The sequence below is a fragment of the Cyprinus carpio genome, chromosome B3 (assembly GCF_018340385.1).
Source record: "Cyprinus carpio isolate SPL01 chromosome B3, ASM1834038v1, whole genome shotgun sequence".
NCBI lineage: Eukaryota > Metazoa > Chordata > Actinopteri > Cypriniformes > Cyprinidae > Cyprinus > Cyprinus carpio.
The window spans coordinates 21,036,193-21,057,131 of record NC_056599.1 but is presented as its reverse complement, the minus strand read 5'-3'; the positions used below and the strand labels follow the sequence as shown (position 1 = coordinate 21,057,131).

Genomic DNA, 20,939 nt, shown 5'->3' with positions numbered 1-20,939 from the left:
AGAATGTTTGCCATTTTTATTTGGTATTTTTTATAAGGTGATGGGAAATTTGACCCCACTAACAGAGGATTAGAACATCTATGACAGAACCGTGGCAGATCCTAGGACACCACATACCATGCGATGTGCAACCTGAGAATGGCAACCATCTGGCTGGGGCTGCTTCATCTGTGGCACAAACAGCTGGGTGCTCAGCACCGCTGCACCCTGTCACTGCAGAGAGGAACTAATGGGCAGCCATCTTGTGTGGCATTGCTCCACTGGCTGCCTCTAGGGAAGAAGCCCAGGCTACAAAAGCCCAGATCGAAACAGCCCACAAGTGCTGCTTTAGGAAAAGTGGAGATGATGTTACAATCTCTGCACATTTTTGGTATTTAGGCATTTCAAGGAGACACATTTTGTTTTAAAGGAATAGTTCACCCCAAAAAATGAAAACTGTGTCATCATTTACTTACGTTTTGTCGTTCAAAACCTGTATGACTTTCTTTCCTCCAAGGAACACAAAAGATGTTTAGCAGAATGTCCAAGCTACTCTCTTAGTAGTGAAAATGGATGGGGATTGTCAAGGATTGTCAAGCTCAAAACGGACACAAAAAGCACCATTAAAGAATAATAAAAAATATTCAAGCATTCTGGAGCTTGCGATAGCTGCATATGAGGAACAAAATGAAATTTAAGTTGTTATTCACTCAAAATTTAGACTTTCATTGAATGTAAAAAGCAGCTTGGATATTGTGCTAAATATTTCCTTTTAAAGATTAATTTTTTTGCCATTTTGACTTTATTAAAATAGGATAGTGTAGAGTAGACAGGAAGCGAATGGGGGGGGGGGGGGGGGGAGTCAAACTCGGGACAACGGAACAACGTTATATGTCAGCGCACTGCCCACTAGGCTGTTGGCATCAATGCTAAATATCTGTTTGCATTCCAAAAAAACAAGAAAACAGTTCATAAGGATTTGGAACTAGGGCTTGGAAAATAAATTGATGCATCGTGAATCGAGAAATGATTTTGCATCGAATCTGAGATTTTCTGAATACATTGCGATTCTTTCTCGATTCGATTCTGAGCTTAGTTTTTAAAAGCAGATGGCACTACATGCTTTAGAAACAGCCGTACTCTGCTTGCTTCCTATTACTTATACGCACTTGAACCTAACATAACCATTCGTAAACTTCGAAAAGGATGAAGCGAATTACAAGGCTATTCACAGTGGGCTTTTTACATTAATCTCACTTCATAAAAGCATTCTAAGACGAGGTGAAATTACACGACTCAGTCAAATGCACAAGCGCTCTTCTTTGTGAGCATTTGAGTGTGCAGATAAAAACTAGATTAGAACACCATCTGCTGTTAAAAACTAAGCTCAGAATAACCTACAGAGAGAATCGCGATTTATCGCCGCAGCCCTGTCCGGAACTCATATTTGAAGTAAACTAGCTAAATCCTTTAAATATATTTTAAAATAACCCAGCTGAATCTGATGAGATCTTTAGATTTTATTTTCCATTTACAGTAACTTGTCAATATTTGTAATATACAATGGCATTCTGTTGTAGCTATGCCTCATAGTCTTCCTCACTGTCCCTTCTTCTGTCTCCTTTGATCTGCCCCACTTCTTTTTCGTCTGCTCCTTCACTCTCTCTGCATGTCTGAGAGCTCTGAAAGCCCCAGTATGTACTGCAGCTTTTTTGCAATTAAATTTTCATAGGTTTCTTTCTCAGCAGCTGTAAGAATAACATCAGTTGAGCAGGGTCTGTTATATATAGAGCCCCGTTCACTGGAGAGAAACAGGAGGAAGAAAAAAGCTGGGGCAAGTAAAAATCGAGGGTACAGCGAGCCAAGAATCAAGAGTAATAAAAAGAAAACAGGGATAAAAATACAGTAAGACCAAATAAGAGATGATGACATCTGATTGGGCTGTTCAGAACTGCAAGCCTTAGTCATATAGAATAACCATCCTTTAGACTAATTCTCATTGGCAAAATCTTTTCTAAAATAAATTATAAATTTAATCCTTCAGGTAAACCTGCTGTTGATTTGTGAGATGGATTGACATGGCATTGGGATTAAACTGGCCCCTGAGGTAACATCATTAGTTTGTGAAAATCTTGAACACAGCATTGACATCACTGCCCTATTTTCTGTCGCAGAGGGTGGGTGAACTCACCGGAAACAGCACTGTCTGTTCAGAGTGGACAGGCTGGCCACGAGCGATAAGACTATAAATGCACTGCACCATCTTTGACTCTATAGGCGAGATTTTGCTTACTGTATGTCTGCGACTGAAAGGTACAGGGGATGAGGATTAGGTGGGGCTGTTCAGTCCCTTAGATTGGATACTTTCTGATAATCTTTAAGTAAAAGAAATCAGTAATCCTCTACCTGGAGGATTAATCAAAACCGTAATAATACAGGATGTCCATATTAAAAGGTGAGGCCCACCAATTCCAAGCCCATCTTAGACAAAAGTGCTTTTTGCACTTCTTTCACAAGGACTGCTGTGCTGCTATAAAATGTATATTAAATAGAAATACTGTAATACTTGCATTTTATTGACTCCAATAAATGCAGTTTTGTTTGAACTTTCTATTTTTAAAAGAATCCTGAAAGCATCACAGTTTCCACAGTATTAACAGCACAAGTGTTTTCAACATTGATTCTAATGAGAAATGTTTCTTGAGCAACAAATCAACATATTAGAATGATTTCTGAAAGATCATATAATGTGACTGAAAACTAAAGTAATGATGCAGAAAATTCAGCTTTGCCATCACTGCCATCAATTCATAGCAGTGAATGAAGAGGTATCATATCGATCACAAGTGCAGTATGGAGTACCTCAAGGATCAGTACTAGGGTCGTTACTCTTCACGCTTTAGATGCTACCCATGGGAGATATCATCAGGAAACATGGTGCTAGCTTTCACTGTTATGCTGATGATACTCAGCACTATATTTCTTCACGGCGCGGCGAAACATACCAATTTGAAAAACTAGTGGAATGCTTAATCGATATAAAAAACTGGATGACGAGTAATTTCTTTCTGAAATTACATGTTTTGTCTGTGTAATTAAGAAAGATGCAGAGACCATTAAATTAAACACCATTCTTTGACTGAAAATTTAAATAACATGTTTGAACCCTTATTTAATACATTTAAAAATATTTTTGATTAAGTAAATGGACAGTAGTGTGTAGGGTGTGTATGTATGCATGTATGTATTTATGGTTTCACACAAGCACTTTAGAACAATCAGAATTGAACATTTCTCTTGAAACATTGTTCGCGGTCTATTTAAGCTTAAGTCAAAAAATCCAAAAAGGAAACGGGGAAGCTCTATGGCTTTAGTGACATTTTGCAATGTGACTTACATAGTATAACAGGTCAGTCCAGCCCTCCATGGTGATGCACTGGAAGACTGTGAGCACGGCAAACAGGATGTTGTCAAACTGGGTAATACCATAGTTGGGTCCAATCCAGTACTTTTTACATACTGTTCCATTAGGACAGGTCCGAGCGTTAGTGTCATTTCCGCATGGAAACTCCTCTCGTATCTCATCTATCAGAAAGAAAAGGGTGTTTTTCCATACACAATCAAATTGGTGTATTTGCGATAGCGACAGTTTTGGAGATCATGAATGAAGAAATCTGCGAGTGAGAACAAGCACATAAAGGCCTACCAGTGATGTTGTCAAAGCAAGTGGTGTGAAATTTGCCCATGTAGAACTCAAGACCAATGATGGCGAACATGAGGATGGCAAAGAAGAGCAGCAGACCGATCTGCAGCAGAGGGATCATAGCCTTCATGATGGATTTAAGCACAACCTGCAAGCCTGGAAGAAAGAGAACAAGCATTTTTACATTGTCGAAGGTTTTAGTTATGTTTTTTTTTTTTTTTTGGTGGGGGGGGGCATGGGGGGTGGCAGCATAAAATTAGATTTCAAAGCTTAACAGAGGGTATAATGGACATAATGGGTAAAACGTAAACTGATAATTATTATGCTTCTAATATACTGCATCAGCATCATAAAAGCAATCCTTACCCGATGTACTTCTTCGAGCGTATTCTAGAGATTTTCACTGTGGTTATATGTGTTGTATGATTTATGGTGGTTTTTTGAAATTTTTTTGGTTTTATATTCGACGACCAATGTTTACTGCCAGTTCTAGGAACTTAGTTCTAGGAGCTAGCCAGCAGGGTGGTTCCTAGAGAACCAATTTCTCCCTCAGGCCGTTTTCCTGCTTGCATTAGCAAGGAATTCTGAAGTGGCGATAATGGCGTATTTAATTACGGCATTTACAAACGTCAACAAACGGTGAATGGAGGACATCATAATCGGAGCTGTTTTTGGTGTGTGTCGTGGGTTTCGCGATAACAGAGATGGAATGTAAACACACACTTAACTTGAGTGAAAGAGCATGAAAATCTAAAATAAATCTCCTGTGACAACTGGCAGTGTTACATATCATTGAGGCTGAGAAAAGAGCGCAGCAGAAACCAGGTAAATGCCATTGTCACCATTTTCCATGTTCGTAGAGTAAATATTTTTACACGGCTCTTTAAAAAATGCCGGGGTTTCTCATGCGTTTGTACATTTAGCATACACTTACATCACTGGTAGTTCCTATAGAAGTGTTTTAGTGCCTACTCTGAAGAAGGAGCTAAATTAGTTCCCCGAAAAGGAGTTCTAAGAACTAAATACGTTCCTAGTTCTTGCGGTTGGCACCTAGTTTTTCCTAGTTGTTGGGGTTTCTGCCAATAGTTCTAGGAACTATGTGAAGGTTCCTCCGGTACGAAAGCACCTAATGAGTTTAAAGCTAGTGTTATGCATTGTTTTTGCAGATATAGGGTCAATCATTCTTAGTGTTCAACAGTCTCTTTCATTTAATTTAAATTTTCACTTACTAATCTTCTTTGCTGATAAAGTCTTGCAATGATTTGTTTATGCAACCATGATCATTATTTAAGATTTTTGTTCTTAAAACACCAAAAATTTGGCAGTCAAGGTTACAGAGGCTCCTGCCAAATGGTCTCCCAAGATTTGTCCTTTTTGGAAGTCTGGCAAATCACCCATTTCACCCATGGCTTGTACTAAACACTGATGAACACAACTTATACTACACTGATTAACAAACTAAAGAATATAGACAATACAAAGATAAATATAAGCAAATCATTTCTTTTGTTGTTGTTTGCTGTAGACTACACAAATGACTGTATATGAACCCTTTTAATAATGAGTATTCACATTAGTTTATCCAACACCTGTACATATACTGTACATGATTAAACAATAGAGCCTTTCACACCGTGGGAACTTTTTCATAGTACCAGAACTAATTCTGGAACTATCCTCTTTTGGCCATTTTCGCACCGCAGGAACTGGGTGTGATTTTAGTACCGGACTGCCTTTTTCGAGAACCAAATTAGCTCCTACTCCAGAGCAGTGTCTAACCAGCACAACTGGTACAACCCGTGATGTAAGTAGACATTGATTGGCCAAACGTGTATGAAAACGCACTCACCCGCCACGATTTAAAATGCCGTGTAACATACTGTAAACATTGTGTCAACATATTTCGCAAGTATGAAGAACAGCGATAAATATACGGACGCTGAAGTGCAGGCACTTGTAGCAAATGTAGCACTGCCAGTTGTAGTTGGAGATTCTTAGTCCTCCTTTCTGTTCTTTCGATGGCTTTACGTATATGTCGACATTCCATGTCCATTATTGTGAAACCCACAAGACACAACGTCTTGTTGTTAATGTTGTTGAACGTCGTGTACAAATGACATGTGCTGTCGACCAGCTTACGTCATGTCCTAGTACACATTCTGTCAGTGTGAATGAAACCCTTTAAATGGTACTGGGAAATAGTTCGTGCAAAATCATCCCAGTACTTTAGTACTGTACATTTAGATCTGGAACAAAAGTGATGCGAAAGGCTCTATTGACAATATGTTACTCACTGGGAATCCCAGACACCAGTTTGAGGGGTCTCAACACTCGAACAGCACGCAGGGTCCTCAGATCAAGGTCTGTGCCCACTGTGGACAGGATTCTGGAGAGACAAGAAAAGACAAGGTCAGCCAAAGTTTTACCTGGGATATTGTGGTAAACAGCAGCCCTTCTACTCATACAGGATTTGCTTTTAGTGACAGCTTTTTTGAAATGGGAAAAGCATGTGTTAAAGCAGACAAAGGCGCTTAACCCGAGCTCATGTAAACCTATTTGCATCCAGACTAAACTAATGCCCATTCTGAACACTGATAAAGTGAAAATCCTAAATGGCCACAAAGTATTAACACTTCCCCTAGTCAGACATCTGCTCGATAGTGTGTGAATCCAAGACTATGGACTCCAAGAAAAAAAAGCAGTAGGCACTAATGGTTTCAGAGAGGATGGCACACACTGCCCGTCCCCCCGCAGAGTGAATGTCAGAGGTCCATGCGCAGAGAATAGAGATAAATGTGGATACCGCTGCTTTGTATTCATATGACCTTTATTTGTGCAGGAAAGTCACTGGAAACTGATTCTCTTCAGTGATGACATGCAGAGAAGAACAAAGACGTGAATCCAACTGAATCGATACAGCACCGCTGCTAGTGAAACATGTGACACAGGAATTTTAATCAACATTCAGACCCACAGTTGCAGCAGTAAAATATCAGGTTAAACACCACGTGTTTCTGGACACAGCAGGCAACCTAAACCGGCTTCATTGGGCAGGACATATAGGAAAATGACCCTTGACATATTACAACCTGACTAAAACTGCTTTGATATGAGTGTCAACTAAACAAATCTGCTTCCTTCAGCTTTGTGTTCAATAGAACAAACAAAGCAAAAAAGCACAGAAAAAAGAAAAGGGAATAGGAGAGGCTGAAGGAAGACATGGTTATGCAGTTAATATTAATGTAAATTACTGGGGACGGACAAAAATGAGAAGGAAAGGAGAGAGAGAGAGAGAGAGAGAGAGAGAGAGAGAGAGAGAGAGAGAGAGAGAGAGAGAGAATGAACAGAGCAAAAGGGGAGGAGGTGAAGAAAGAGAGCCAAAGGGGGTTGGAGGAGGAAGAGGGAACAGAGAAAGGGGAGGAGCTGGATGAGAGTGAGAGGAAGATGCTGACTGGTTGATTTATTCCCATCTCTCCTCGTCTATTTATAGAGCTGCAGCCTGAGAGCCACCACTGTCAGCTGTACCTGACTTATTATACAACACTTTCTCCCCCGTTCTCTAACACGCTCACACACTTGTGATTCTATGAGGGTGGGGACATTTCATTGACTTCCACTGTTTTATAATGAGCTAATGACGCTTTTGGTTCGCAACCCTGTTCCTAACCTTCACGCAAACCCTTATATTTTCATTAAGATTTTTTAAAATATGTTTATTAAGTCATTTTCCTTATATAGACGGTTGGTAAAACCTGTAATTTCAGGTTTTACTATTGGGGGACATTTGGTCCACACAATGGGCCAATCCTGATTTAAGATTTCACATTAACATTATGTGTACAAATTAACAAACATACATGCACAAATAAAATGACTGAATGGCTTGAATTTTAATGACCATAAAAAAATTAAACAAATAAATAAAAAACAGAAGAAGACTCAGAGCCAAACCACATGTCAAATAAAGTAAAATAAACTTTGTAATCCAAATTAATGTCAAATATTTCAACTGAAGGCCTATTCATAAAAAAAAACAGCAGTGAGTGTACATGTTCTAAATAAAATAAAATAAAATAAAATAAAATAAAATAAAATAAAATAAAATAAAATACCTATCTAGATGCCCCCAGGTAACCTAAATTTAAGACCCCCACTGTAAAGGTACATAAAGTGTCAAAACAAAACAGAACAGGCCTAGCTGTTAGTATACATGTTCTAAAACAAAACAAAATTCTGACTCAGAATTAATAGGATTACACATTAACATTATGTATACAAATTAACAAACAAACATGCAGTTAAAGGGTTAGTTCACCCAAAAATTTAAATTAGTCCATGTTTTACTTACCCTCAAAGCATCCTAGGTGTATATGACTTTCTTCTTTCAGATGAATCCAATCGGAGTTATATAAAAAAATTACCTTGGTCTTCCAAGCATTTGAATGGGAGTAAGCGTGTTTTTTTTTTTTGTTTTTTTTTTAACAGTCCAAAAGTAATCAAATAAAACATGTGCAACCATAATTGTGAAGCCTCTAATGGATAAGGGTGGTGAGTATAGGTGTGTTATTAAAGGTCTCCTATAGCGAATCAATGCGTTTTTGTAAGAAAAAAATCCATATTTAAAATGTTATAAATACTTTTCTCTCACTTCTGCTGACTGTCATACATGCAAGCCATTCCGGCAGATGACGTAGGACTTATGCATCTTCATTTGGTGCTTCTAATTTGTGACCAGCGTTTTGTTTTGCTGTCTCTCCTCCATGCTTCTGTGCACATTTTATTATGCATGCGCGCACTTTATTTAATTACTGTTAAAAAAAATAAATGAAAAAAAAAACCCTTCCGCTTACTCCCATTTAAATGCTTGAAAGAGCAAGGAAAAATTTTTATATAACTCCAGTTGGATTCATCTGAAAGAAGAAAGTCATATACTGTACACCTAGGATCCTTTAAAGGGTAAGTAAAACATGGGCTAGTTTTCATTTTTGGATGAACTAACCCTCTAACATTTTGGTCCCACTTTATATTAAGTGTCCCTAATGCCTGTGTACTTACATAGTAACTAAATGTGTACATAGTATGTAACCACAGTGTAAGTACACATTGGTACATAGTATCTACAGTTGTAATATTTCTGTAACTACACACATGTAACAACCCCTCAGGATGGTTTGTGTAAGTACAAATGTGTAACAGGACATTGGTAACAACACTCTGCAAGTACTTGTGTAACAGGAATTATATAACTACATTTTGTAACAACATGTATAAGAGTAATTGGAACCATTTGATCCAGGGGGTGGAGATGGGTAGGTTTAGGGATATGTAAAGTGGGAGGAGTTGGATCTTGAGTTTTGTAGTTGGTGCACCACTATAATACCAGTGTACCTATATGGTAACTGCTCAGGAACTGTCCACAATATAAAGTGTAACATTCTGGACACTTACCACAATTCACATGTAAATCCTAACTTACTGGCCGCTGCTGTGTAACATCAGAGTAATTACATGATAAATCTAATATAAAGTGTAACACTTTCATTACCAAAAAGTGCTATTAGTCCTGTTACAAATTTGTACTTTCACTACCAAAAAGTCTTGTTACCAATGCCCTGTTACACATTTATACACATACCATTCAGTGGGTTGTTACATGTGTGTAGTTACAAAGACATTAGAGTTGTAGATACTATGTGCCAATGTGTACTTACACTGTGGTTACATACTATGGACACATCTAGTTACTATATAATTACAGGTATTAGGGACACTTAATATAAAGTGGGACCAACATTTTTAATGACTGTAAAAAAATAAAAACTGAAAAAGAGGCAGGCACACACCCAAACAAGATGTCAAATAAAGTAAAATAAAATTTTAATCCAATTTTATGTCTAATGTATTATAATGTTTTAATATTATTTTATGTCTATTTTTATTATTATTATTGTTTATTACTACATCTACTAGGTAGAGGCCCCAGGTAATCTAGATTTAAGACCCCCACTGTAAAGCTACATAAAATGTTCTTTTCACTAGACTGGATGTGCTGAGAGAGATGCCTTGCTGTTTTGAGCTTGGGCGGTTTAGGAAGGTGAACGGTGGGTGTGTGACCTCCCAAAGAACCTGGCAGATTGGGTTTATGAGATACAGGAGAGGACTCACAGGTGTTTACACCACACTGACAGTTGACAGCCAACTGGGAGGCATCTGCCAATCCATCTCACCACAATCCCAGGCACACACTGGGAGTGTGGGACAATGTGTGTATGGCTGGGAATGAGAAAAAAACAGAAGGGAAGTGGCAGTGTTTTTTGTAGCAATGGATGTAATTGTAGGTCAGTGCTGCTACTAGTCAAAGCATTACCATTCAGTTAGCGATACTCTACAGATACTGTACCAGCAACAAAGTCAAAAATACATTCAGGTGTTTTGTTTGTTTAAAGAGCCGATGAGGACGACTCTCACCATAGACTTCCTCACAATACACCATATCCCCATAGCAACCGGCAATTCCTCATTCAGACAGTTTCTACGGTTACTGGGGCCTTCTCATTCATAACTGTTTCCATGGGAACAAGAGCCATTTCTCATTGATAGAATCTCAGCATCACTGCGCTAACAAGGCAAAAGGAGGGGTTTGATAGGTTTATAAACATACAGCATTCACATGCTCTGCAGTCTGTCCAATACACAGTCAGTTATTATTTTTTGAATACAGACACAGTATACTCTATCTCTATACGTACGAGGGGGAAACAATTACTATGAAATATCAACTAAAACATTCTACTGTTTATATGGCCATACAGAAATCAGAAATCATGTGCATAAACTAAAACAGACTCAGTCAATTGGCTCCTAAAATGATTCTCATGTTTAAATCTCCTGCCCTGAAGGAGCTTTTCAGTGTCCTTTTTGTCCTATTTCTCTGTGCATCCACATAAGGTAACACCCACATCACACCCCCCCCACCCCCAACACACACTTACATATTTTTGGGGGACATTCCATTGATGTAATGGTTTTTATACTGTACAAACTGTATTTTCTATCCCCACAACCCTAAACCTAATCCTTACACAAAACATTTATGCCATTTTAAATTTGTCTTTATTCTGTATGATTTATAAGCTGTTTTCCTCACGGGGACCTAAAAATGTCCCTTCAAGGTCAAAAATTACTGGTATTATCATTGTGGGGACATTTGTTCCATAATAAAGGGAATAGCAGGTACACACACACACACACATTACACAGATGACTAGGTAAGGTGAACCTGACACTAATAAATTCCCTGGTTAAAACAAGTTAGTACCATCAATGGACCCTAATGGTTGTGTATATTAAAGGTGCTGTATGTAAGTTTTTGACTCTACTAAAGTATAAAAATATTATGTTTGCAGATATTTAAGAAACATGCTAAGTTAACATACTTGTTTATCTAAAAAAACAATTGTAAGGTCCGTTATTCTCCTTTAAAAATGTGCGTTCCGTTTTAGAATATCTGTCTCTGTTTTGGTCTGTGAAACCCGCCAACTGCCAGTTTACCCAATTCTATTCCGGCACTCCGGGTTGCCAGTTGGCGAAAAACACAGCGTATTTCATTTCAGTCATGGAAGCTGCCAAACGAAAGAGGTCAGTTCCTGTTGGTGTCGTCAATCTGGCAACCTGCATGTGCAGCAAGTCTGAGGAGGAGGGGCCGGGTGAAAAAAACCATCTCCAATATTTTGAATTTGGACTAGTTATCCCACTAGGTGTCAATCCAACATACAGCACCTTTAATATATGTGATAAACTGCATAAATAAATAGCATAATTTGTTTCAAAGAGTCAGTTTTAAGAGTCAGTGTTAAAACTAAGCATTTGTTAACACTAAATATGAGATTTAAAAATATAAAGCATAAAATGATGAGTAGAGGAGTAATTTGTGATTGTAATTATAATTCATTTTACATTACTTTTGCATGCAATTTGACCCTTTGAAGTAAGTTTGATTGACAGGCGATCTGACCAATCATAATGCCAAAACCGCTTGTCTGACAAACCAACCAAACATTAGTGTAGATTCATGTCGGTAGACTTAAACATCTTTCCGCGATTTAAATAAAATACATTCTGATGTTCATTCATGTTTATTTCGTTCAAGTAAATACGATCGGTTCATGTGCCGCTTGAACTGAAGTGCTACAGCGACACGACACATTAAATGAAATGAATTGTTATGTTGATTCATGTTTTTTTTTTTTTTTAAATACCAAATTTAAAAGCTCAGACTTTGTTTCATACCAGAAAGCCATGCCGCTCTCACGCCGCACACCATGTTCTAACACAGTGAAAAATACATCAATGTGCTGACAGACAAGACAGAACAGGTTACTTCTGGTATGAAACAAAGTCTCAGCTTTCAAATTTGATCATTTTTAAGAAAATCAAACATCAAATACCATTTTGTTGCTCTTTAATTCGTCGTGACAGATCGCTTTAGCACCTCAGTTCAAGCGGCATGTGAACCAATCGTCCTTTGCTATTTAATTAAAGCACAAAATAAACTTGAATGAACATCAGAAGGTATTTGCCACTGAAAGACATCACTGCCACACCATTTTTCGAGTTTAAGTTCACCCATGTTAATCCATCCTGTCTGGTTTGTTTGTTGGACAAAATGGCGGATTCGGTGTTATGAGTGGTCAGACTGTCTGTCAATCATGCTCTTTGTGAAGGGTAAATTGCAAACTCAGTCAGGAATGACATTTTTTTTTTTTTTTTTTTTTTGGAATAGCTGCATTTCAGCTAATGTATCCGTGTACAGGAAGATCTTTTTTGCAATAATTCTGCCATTTCAATCATTTAACCATACAGTGTGTGTGCGTGAATGGTGTATTTGTGCACTCTGTGATTGATGTTGCAGCTGTTTTACATAAAATTTTGATGTGTTTTTAGCATATTCTATCAGAAAATAAAGTGAAAGAGGAAAAAGACAAAAGGCTAACAATGTGTGTTATATCAAAGGACTAGGGCTGAGGTGTTGAGAGGGGACGTATCATTTCATCTTCAAAGTGCTCCTCAACTGAAAGACACATCCGCCATTTACCTACCACAGTAAAGAGAGAACAGCTGTGAAGAGAGAGAGAATATCAGCGTGTGAGGAGAGAGAGAGAGAGAGAGAGAGAGAGAGAGAGAGAGAGAGAGAGAGAGAGAGAGAGAGAGAGAGAGAGAGAGAGAGAGAGAGAGAGAGTACTTGCGTCTCAAGGCTTTGCTGGATGATTGATCATCTGCAGTAGTGAAAAACAGGTTACTGCAGCAGCTCCTGCACAGACTTCTCTCATTGGCCTGCTCTATCCCCCCCCAATCTCTGTCTGTCCTCTCTCTCTCAAACACACACATATACACACACAAGCCACTGCTTGTTTCCAACCTATTGCTTCTACAGTTGCATCTTTCTCTTCTTTTTTCCCTCTTTTTCCTTTCTCTTCACTAAACCCTTGGAAACACAGAAAGACAAACCCAATATCACACTGCAGTTCACTCCACCAGCCACAGCAGCTGCTCTCGCTCTCTTTCTCAGTTTCTCCTATACTCACTTCCCTTTCCTCCTTTACCCTTGCTCATGGTGTATTTGTTTTTCTTCTAAATAAATCGTGAGGCAGTTTAAACAGGACAACCACTCAACCTACTTCAAGCGTTCACTGTACACATGATAAAGACTGGAGTGAGGAAAGAAAATGGCTGCAGTAGGCAAATAGGGATATAGCTCTCCTCCCTACTGCAGCCAACACACCCTCTGACCCATTTACACACACACACACACACACACACACACACACACACACACACACACACACACACACACACACACACACACACACACACACACACAGTCTCAGACAGATCAAACAGAAGAATATAATTCTGTATTTACACATATAAACGCATATACTGTATATACAGAGAAGACATGGTATACACGCACTTATGCTTGTACCCTTACAAAAAATACACCATTGTAATTACAAGATACTTGGTATGTGGTTTACACCAAAATTGTCATGGTGGAAAACCCGTCAGCATTTAGCAAGCCAAGGCAAAAAAGCAATGTTTTCCTTGCTAAAGTTTATCCGTAAACAAAAAATTAGCTACACGCAAGCTCTGTTTTTGTTTGATCGCATGGTTGCACCTATACTGATTATGGTTGTGAAATATGGGGCTTCGAACCAGTTGAATGTATTGAGAATGTTCAAGTGTCTTTTTTGTAAAAAACTTTTGTGTGTCAGCACAAGTGTAAGTAATGTAGCGGTTTTGGGTGACCTGGGAAGATTTTGCATTGTCGACCTCCTATATGAAAAGATGTATTATGTATTGGATAAAATTAGTGTCAATGCCTGATCATCGCTATCCAAGAAAATGCTACAATATGCTTTTAGAATTAGATAAAGTAGGTAGAAAAACTTGGGTTACGAATATTAGAGTATTATTGAATTTTTATGGCTTTTCAGCTACTTGGGAGGCTCAAAGTGTAGGTGATATAAGAACATTTACATCTGTTCTAAATCAAAGATTGAAAGAAAAAGCACATGAGGCATGGTATGCATCAGTTTTAGAAAATAACAAACTAAACATATACTCACAATGCAAGTCTTTGTTAATACAAGAGAGCTACATTACGTCTGTGTATAATAGGCAACTGGTACGATCATTATTCTTGTTCAGATGTTCAAGCCATCAGTTAGCTATAGAAACGGGTAGATGGGAGTAATACACCAGTTGCATAAAGAATCTGTCATTATTGTAATTTAACAAATATTTCTGTGATTGAAGATGAGATGCACTTTTTGTATGTTTGTCCTTTGTATAGAGATTCACGCAAGAAATATTTTAGTGAACTTGTCCTTGTGGGTGATGTCTGCAAAGATGTGTCAAGTATTTGTGATTCTGAGAATGCATGGCGATTAGCACTGTATATATATCAAGGAACGAAAAAGAGACTATCTGCCATGTCATGACATTTGTGGAACTATGGGCCGAGAGCCCATATATTCCTGAAATAAATGAAACTTGAAACTTGATAGTGTTAATACAGACATTTTCTAAAGACTTTTGTTTTTTCTTTGTTTTTTTCTTTTTTTTTTCATTCAAGTTTTTTTTTATTTGCTATATTAGCATATATGCACATAATGAATGATAACTGAGATTAGAATTAGAATCATTATAAATCATTATTAATAACAATAACAATAATAATTTAGAATCATTATAAATCGTTGTTTGTTATTATTATTTTTATTATTTAGACACCACACAACACAACATATACAAAGTTAAATTTTTATTATTTGAGGTTGTAGTACACTGAACAAACTGGTGTAGAAACTATTTTCACTCTATTTTCTATTTTAACTCTATTTTCACTGCTAGGAAATTTAACAATTACAATGAAATGCAAATATTTTTATAGTGCAGTAATTAATTAACAGTAAAGTGGTGAGTAGTATTAATTAACAATATAAACTAGCATCTTATATATTTATTCATATATTTTAAGATTTTTCCACTTTATATACATAACTGGACAATCATAATGTCAAAACTGCTACCATGATTTTCTACAGTAAAAATTTGACCTTTCAAAAGTAAAAGTCTGCAAAAATATCAGCCTTAAATTCTCTCTGGAACGCCTTGTATTTAATAACCCTCAGCACATGGCTTATAATGTGTAACTTGAAATATAAAACTCAATCCCGTTAGAATTAACCATGTTACCCTTTTTTAATAATTGTATGCCTTAATAATACTGTTAATGTTATGTTAACAGTTTACTCTAAATTTGAGCACAAGGTTTATAGTGTGAAATATCAACCCTATTACCTTTTCTTTTACCTTGCCTTTTCTTATAATTATATGTCCTTGTTAATGTTATATTAACCTTGAGCTGCCTTGAGAAGACACAAAACTATTTATTTGTCTAACAAAACATTTAAAATCTTACAAAAATTTACAGGAAAAGGCACCAGGTTCATAGAATGACACATCTGTTTACTGCATTCTACACTCTTCAGGCAAACACAGGACAACTCAGAATCAGTTCACTGCTGATGTGACGGAGCACGTCACATGATAAATGTTTTGGCCACACATACCTCCTGCACATTCTTCACAACACCCATCATGCGTTAAACTACCAATAACAGCACATGAGCCCCAGCAGGGTGCTAGCAATAATGCTAACTGAGCTACCATGGATGATCAATCAAGCTTGTGGATTGTAGGTCAAGTGGCAATATCTGTCTGAGTTAACCTATTAGCACCTCTGCGTTCAGCCCTAGTTCTTAAAATTACAAACTAAACAGGATGAATGAGCGAATTTGATGTGTGAAGAGAAGGATGGAAAGGCAACAGCTAACGTGTATACTGAAGAAGAGAGGCATTCTGAAGTCTGTACTGCAGGAGGATAGGCAGTGGTACTGACTGAAGTTTCAGTTCAGTTCTTTTTTTTAATTATGCTTTTATCCAGCAAGGATGTATTTAATTAATCTACGTGAGTGTAAAGACATATAATGTTACAAACATGTATTTCACTAACTGTTCTTTTGAAGTGTCTATCCATCAGAGAAACCTGAACAAATGTATTAGGGTTTATTATGAAGTACAAATGTTTTTAGCATTGATCATCTTAAGTTGAATCTTAAGTCTTGAGAACCAAATCAGCACATTAGAATTATTTCTAAAGGATCAAGTGACACAAGTAAAGTAGAAAACTATTTTAAATTATAATAATAATTCACAATTTTACTGTTTTTAATGCATTTTGTAATACATAAATTAAACTAAGTAAAATTTTAAGTGGCTTAAAACACCATCCCAAACCTTGAACAATATCACACAGTACATCATCATCAAATGCAGAAACTCGTAAGATTCATATTCAGTTTGGTAAACTGGTGAATATGAATTAGAATCTGAGTCTAATTATCAGTATCTACTGTTTTGATTATTTTAAAAGTGCAACTTTTATATAAAAGCCTGTTCACACCAAATCCAGTGCTAATATAGAAGGGAACTAGTTTCCACAAAAACACTTCAGAAAGTTTGCTACCAAAAAGATCTCGATGCTTAATGCAGCCTTAAAGACTTCACTCTACTGGATATTAAAATAACCACAAAAACTTCACGTAGTGAACACGTAGAAGACTGACACGGAAGAGAAGAAATTGTTGAATATTTTTGTTTTCTTTGCACACAAAAAGTATTCTCGTAGCTTCATAAGATTACTGTTAAACCCCTGATGTCACATGGACTATTTTAACAATGTCTTTACTACTTTTCTGGACCTTGAACGTGTCAGTTGTGTTGTTGTCTATGGAGGGTCAGAAAGTTCTCGGATTTCATCTAAAATACCTTAATTTGTGTTCCGAAGATGAACAAAGGTCTTACTGGTTGGGGATGACATGAGGATGAGTAATTAATGACACAATTTCCATTTTTGGGTGAACTAACCCTTTAAAAAATACTGGAAAATTTCAGAGGTGGATTTTTAATTAAATCTTGCATCTTGATATGAATAGAGCTTATTTAAAGGGGTGGTTGACTGCGATTTCAGTTTTTTTATGTTAGTTAATGTGTAATGTTGCTGTTGGAGCTTAAACAATATCTGCAAACAATATCTGCAGCGTCCTAATGCAAACAGAGATATGGTCTTTTAAAATCATGGCAGTTTAATGACTATAAAAACAGGGACAACAACAAGCTACTTCCTGGGTTTGTGACGTCACAATCTAGTCAGAGTTTTTGTTTTTTAAAATCATGGGAGTTTTGGATCCATGTTTTAGAGAAGTGGAAGAATTGTTGCATTTACAAATAACAGCATATCCATGGCCTGGACCAAAAAGTATGAGACAACCCAGCACATGCCCTGTACACAATGTTAGACTACACCCCATAAAACACAATCAAGCACATGAGCACATCATTTTTTGTTAGTTTTGGCATTTTAAAAAGGAATTACACAAGCTTTTTGGATCCAGCCCTTACAAAGATCTGAGATTGTAAACACCTGAGAAAGGTATTTCACTCACTTTTAGATCTGAGAACACCTGAGAAGAGTTTTTTTTTTTTTTTTGATAATTTTTTTATTTATTCCTGATAAGCTATTACTAAATAAGAATCTTTAATTTTCTGTAAAGCTGCTTTGCAACGATTTGCATTGTGAAAAGCGCCATACAAATAAACCTGAATTGATTTGATTTGATTTACACTAAGTACAAATAGCCTGCCTTTTTGGCAGAGGCTATTTACACTAGCTCCGCCCACCAATGTTTAATTGCGACAGTCAACATTATGAAAGACGATTATCAAATATTGGTTTCAGTAGTGTAGAAGGTAAAGCACGTGTTGTTGTTTTTTTTTTTTTTTTAGATGAGATTGACCCTGGTTCAAATCTGCCTTTTGCTGAACATTTTTTTTCCTCGCTTTCCAAATCTCATCTCATATCAGAAAGGTATTTATTTTCAATATAAATGAGGTAAATAATTGAAAAGTTGAAAATAAAGTAATGGGTAGGGTTAGGGTTAGGGTAGGTGTACGGAGGGCTTTATTGTCCCAATACCACCCAATATGTCTGTTTAATTATTTGAAATAAAATGATAATTTACACTAAATATGTTATTATTGCATGCTGTTTTATAAATGTACTACTATACTGAGGTGCAGATAATTGCCACTATTTTCATTAAGTAGTATAAATAGCAGAAAATCGTTTTTTTTTTTTAAATAGCGTAAATAGAATCTATCGCTATTTGCACTTGATGTAAATAGCATCTATCACTATTTGCTATATTCATTTAGTGTAAATAACCTCTAATTGTAGCCTCTGCCTTAAACAAAACAAACACACTAACTTTCACTATGTTTTGTGTAAGCACTGTGTAAACCTAAACTCCTTACAACAAATGGATACTGTCAATATACTTTCACCAGACTCTAAGATATTGGAGTAAGAGAGCAGTAATCTAGGTAAAGTGTGTCTAACCATCAGATTTTCTTCTACTCCTTCCTCTTCCCTTGGAAAAAAATTGTGATCGTCTACAGCCCTGTGCTGTCCCGTCATCCTTCCTCCTTGCCTGCTTCTCTTTTTTCTGTCTTGCTCTCTCTTTCTCTGGTGACATTTGTAGCGTGTCCTCACCGCTTGTATCCGCAGTGCTGCTCTGATCTGGGCTCACCATGAGCTCATTAGGTCAGGAGAACACAACATCACTTGCCGTGTAGTTACAGCTGACATACACACACGTCTACACAAACACATGCAGAATTCATGGGGAAAAATGGCAAAACAGAATATAACAGCAGGCAATATGCCATATTTTGTGCATGTTTAAAACACCAACACAGTGATATTAAAAAGCTTGTGAGGTAAATGCATTAAACAGTTGCACCACTTTTGCACCTGCGTCATCTTCACTAGCCACCTGTAATCCAGTTTAACCAGGCGTTATCTGTGCTGGTTTAGCGCTGCATCAGGTGTATTTAAAAATTACTCATTGTCATAATTTTTTAGCACAAAGACTCCTTATAGATGCTATCTGCCTGGTGCAATTAATGATATTACTGCACATGAAAAGCAGGTGGCAGGGATGGAAAAAGTGTTAGTATTTCACAGGTAAACTTGCATTTATGGTAGTACCAACACAATTCAGACTGCTTTGAAACAGTGTCATGGTATTTGCACAGCAACTCTGCGACCATTAATACTGAACTTCCTAAAAGAATGAGTGTGTTCGGTGGCATACTGTTTTTTGTTGTAGTATTAAAACTGGCATGGAGAATTGTGATGTTTCCCTAGTACTTGTACCTTATTTGCATAATCCTGTAGTGAATCGGGTTCTAAAACGACGCAGTTGGCACATGCATAAACTAACTGTATCAGTTGGTGCAATTGGACTAATTCTCACAATTAACTAGTTGCTTATTAGCATGCCTATTTTTTAAATATTGGCTGTTTATTAGTACTTATAAAGCACATATTCTGCATGAGCATTTCTACATCCCTAAACCTACCCAATACATAAATGTAACAACTACCTTACTTACTATCAGTAAGCAGCAAGTTAGGAGTTTATTGAGGCAAAAAGTCATAGTTAAAGGGCTAGTTCACCCAAAAATAAAAAATTCTGCCATTTTGGAGAGTTTCACATACGTAAACTAAATACATATGCAATGTATGTACGTTCAGATCAAAGTGTAAACAATGTATCCGCGAATGGGGCTGCTGACACAGAACACAATACATTGTTTACATATGTGATACTCTCCAAAATGGCACCATAGGGTGACGTGGACAAGATGAATTGTTGAATAAAGCCGTTATTTATTATTTTCTTTGCACACAAAAAGTTTTCTCGTAGCTTTGTAAAATCATGGTTGAACTACTGATGTCACATGGATTGTTTTAACAATGTCCTTTCTAAGCCTTGAACTTTTCGATTGGATTTAATCAAAAATATCTTAATTTGAGTCCTGAAGATGAATGAAGGTCTTAGGGGTTTGGAACAACATGAGGATGAGTAATTAATGACAGAATTTAAATTTTTGGGTGAACTATCCCTTTAATGGTTTGCTAAAGGGGTCATGCGATGCTACATGCACTTTTACAAGTTGTTTGAACTGAAATGTGTACACAACCACCCTATAATGATAAAGTTCCATCCAGTGTTTTTTTTATCTCATTAAATAATTTCCCCTTTCTCAAATCGAGCTGATCTCAGATGCCTGTCTTTGTGACGTCACACAGACATGCCCCTCCCATGATAGTTTGATTGACAATAGCGTTTCAGCACAGACTAAACTGGCGTCTTACCTTAGACCCCCCTGGGTGAGCCGTCATCAGTCCACCATTGTTTCACCGATGGAGCAGATGTAGACAAGAATGACTCCTAAGCGACTGAGGTGTTTTGTTGTTGGATGTAATAATGAACATAGCAGTCGTCATTTACTCCTGACATCAGTGCCACTGAAGAAGCCTTTACCTTTACTTTTGAAGGGAACGTGCCCTGATCTACCTAAATACGTCTATCTTTACGCAAATCATTCGTGATCCAGCCTCACCTCCAGAAGAAGTGTAAGGTTTTATTAATGAATTTTAGCAAATCGCCTTTCCTAGAAACGTGATAGTTAGCAAGTTTCATGATGAATGTGGCTAAAGAGCAGCTCAGAAGAGAGGGGTGGGGTCAGCAGAGCTCATTAACATTTAAAGCAACATGCAATA

At 37.1% G+C, this 20,939-nt stretch overlaps 1 protein-coding gene across 1 annotated transcript in view; it reads right to left on the bottom strand.

The window, feature by feature from the left end:
- LOC109045151 (voltage-dependent P/Q-type calcium channel subunit alpha-1A-like) overlaps positions 1-20,939 on the bottom strand; it is a 100,479-nt gene that overhangs the window by 60,223 nt on the left and 19,317 nt on the right. The window contains 3 exon segments of the mRNA XM_042720201.1: positions 3,377-3,564; positions 3,686-3,838; positions 5,977-6,068. Coding sequence (XP_042576135.1) covers positions 3,377-3,564; positions 3,686-3,838; positions 5,977-6,068 — 433 coding nt within the window.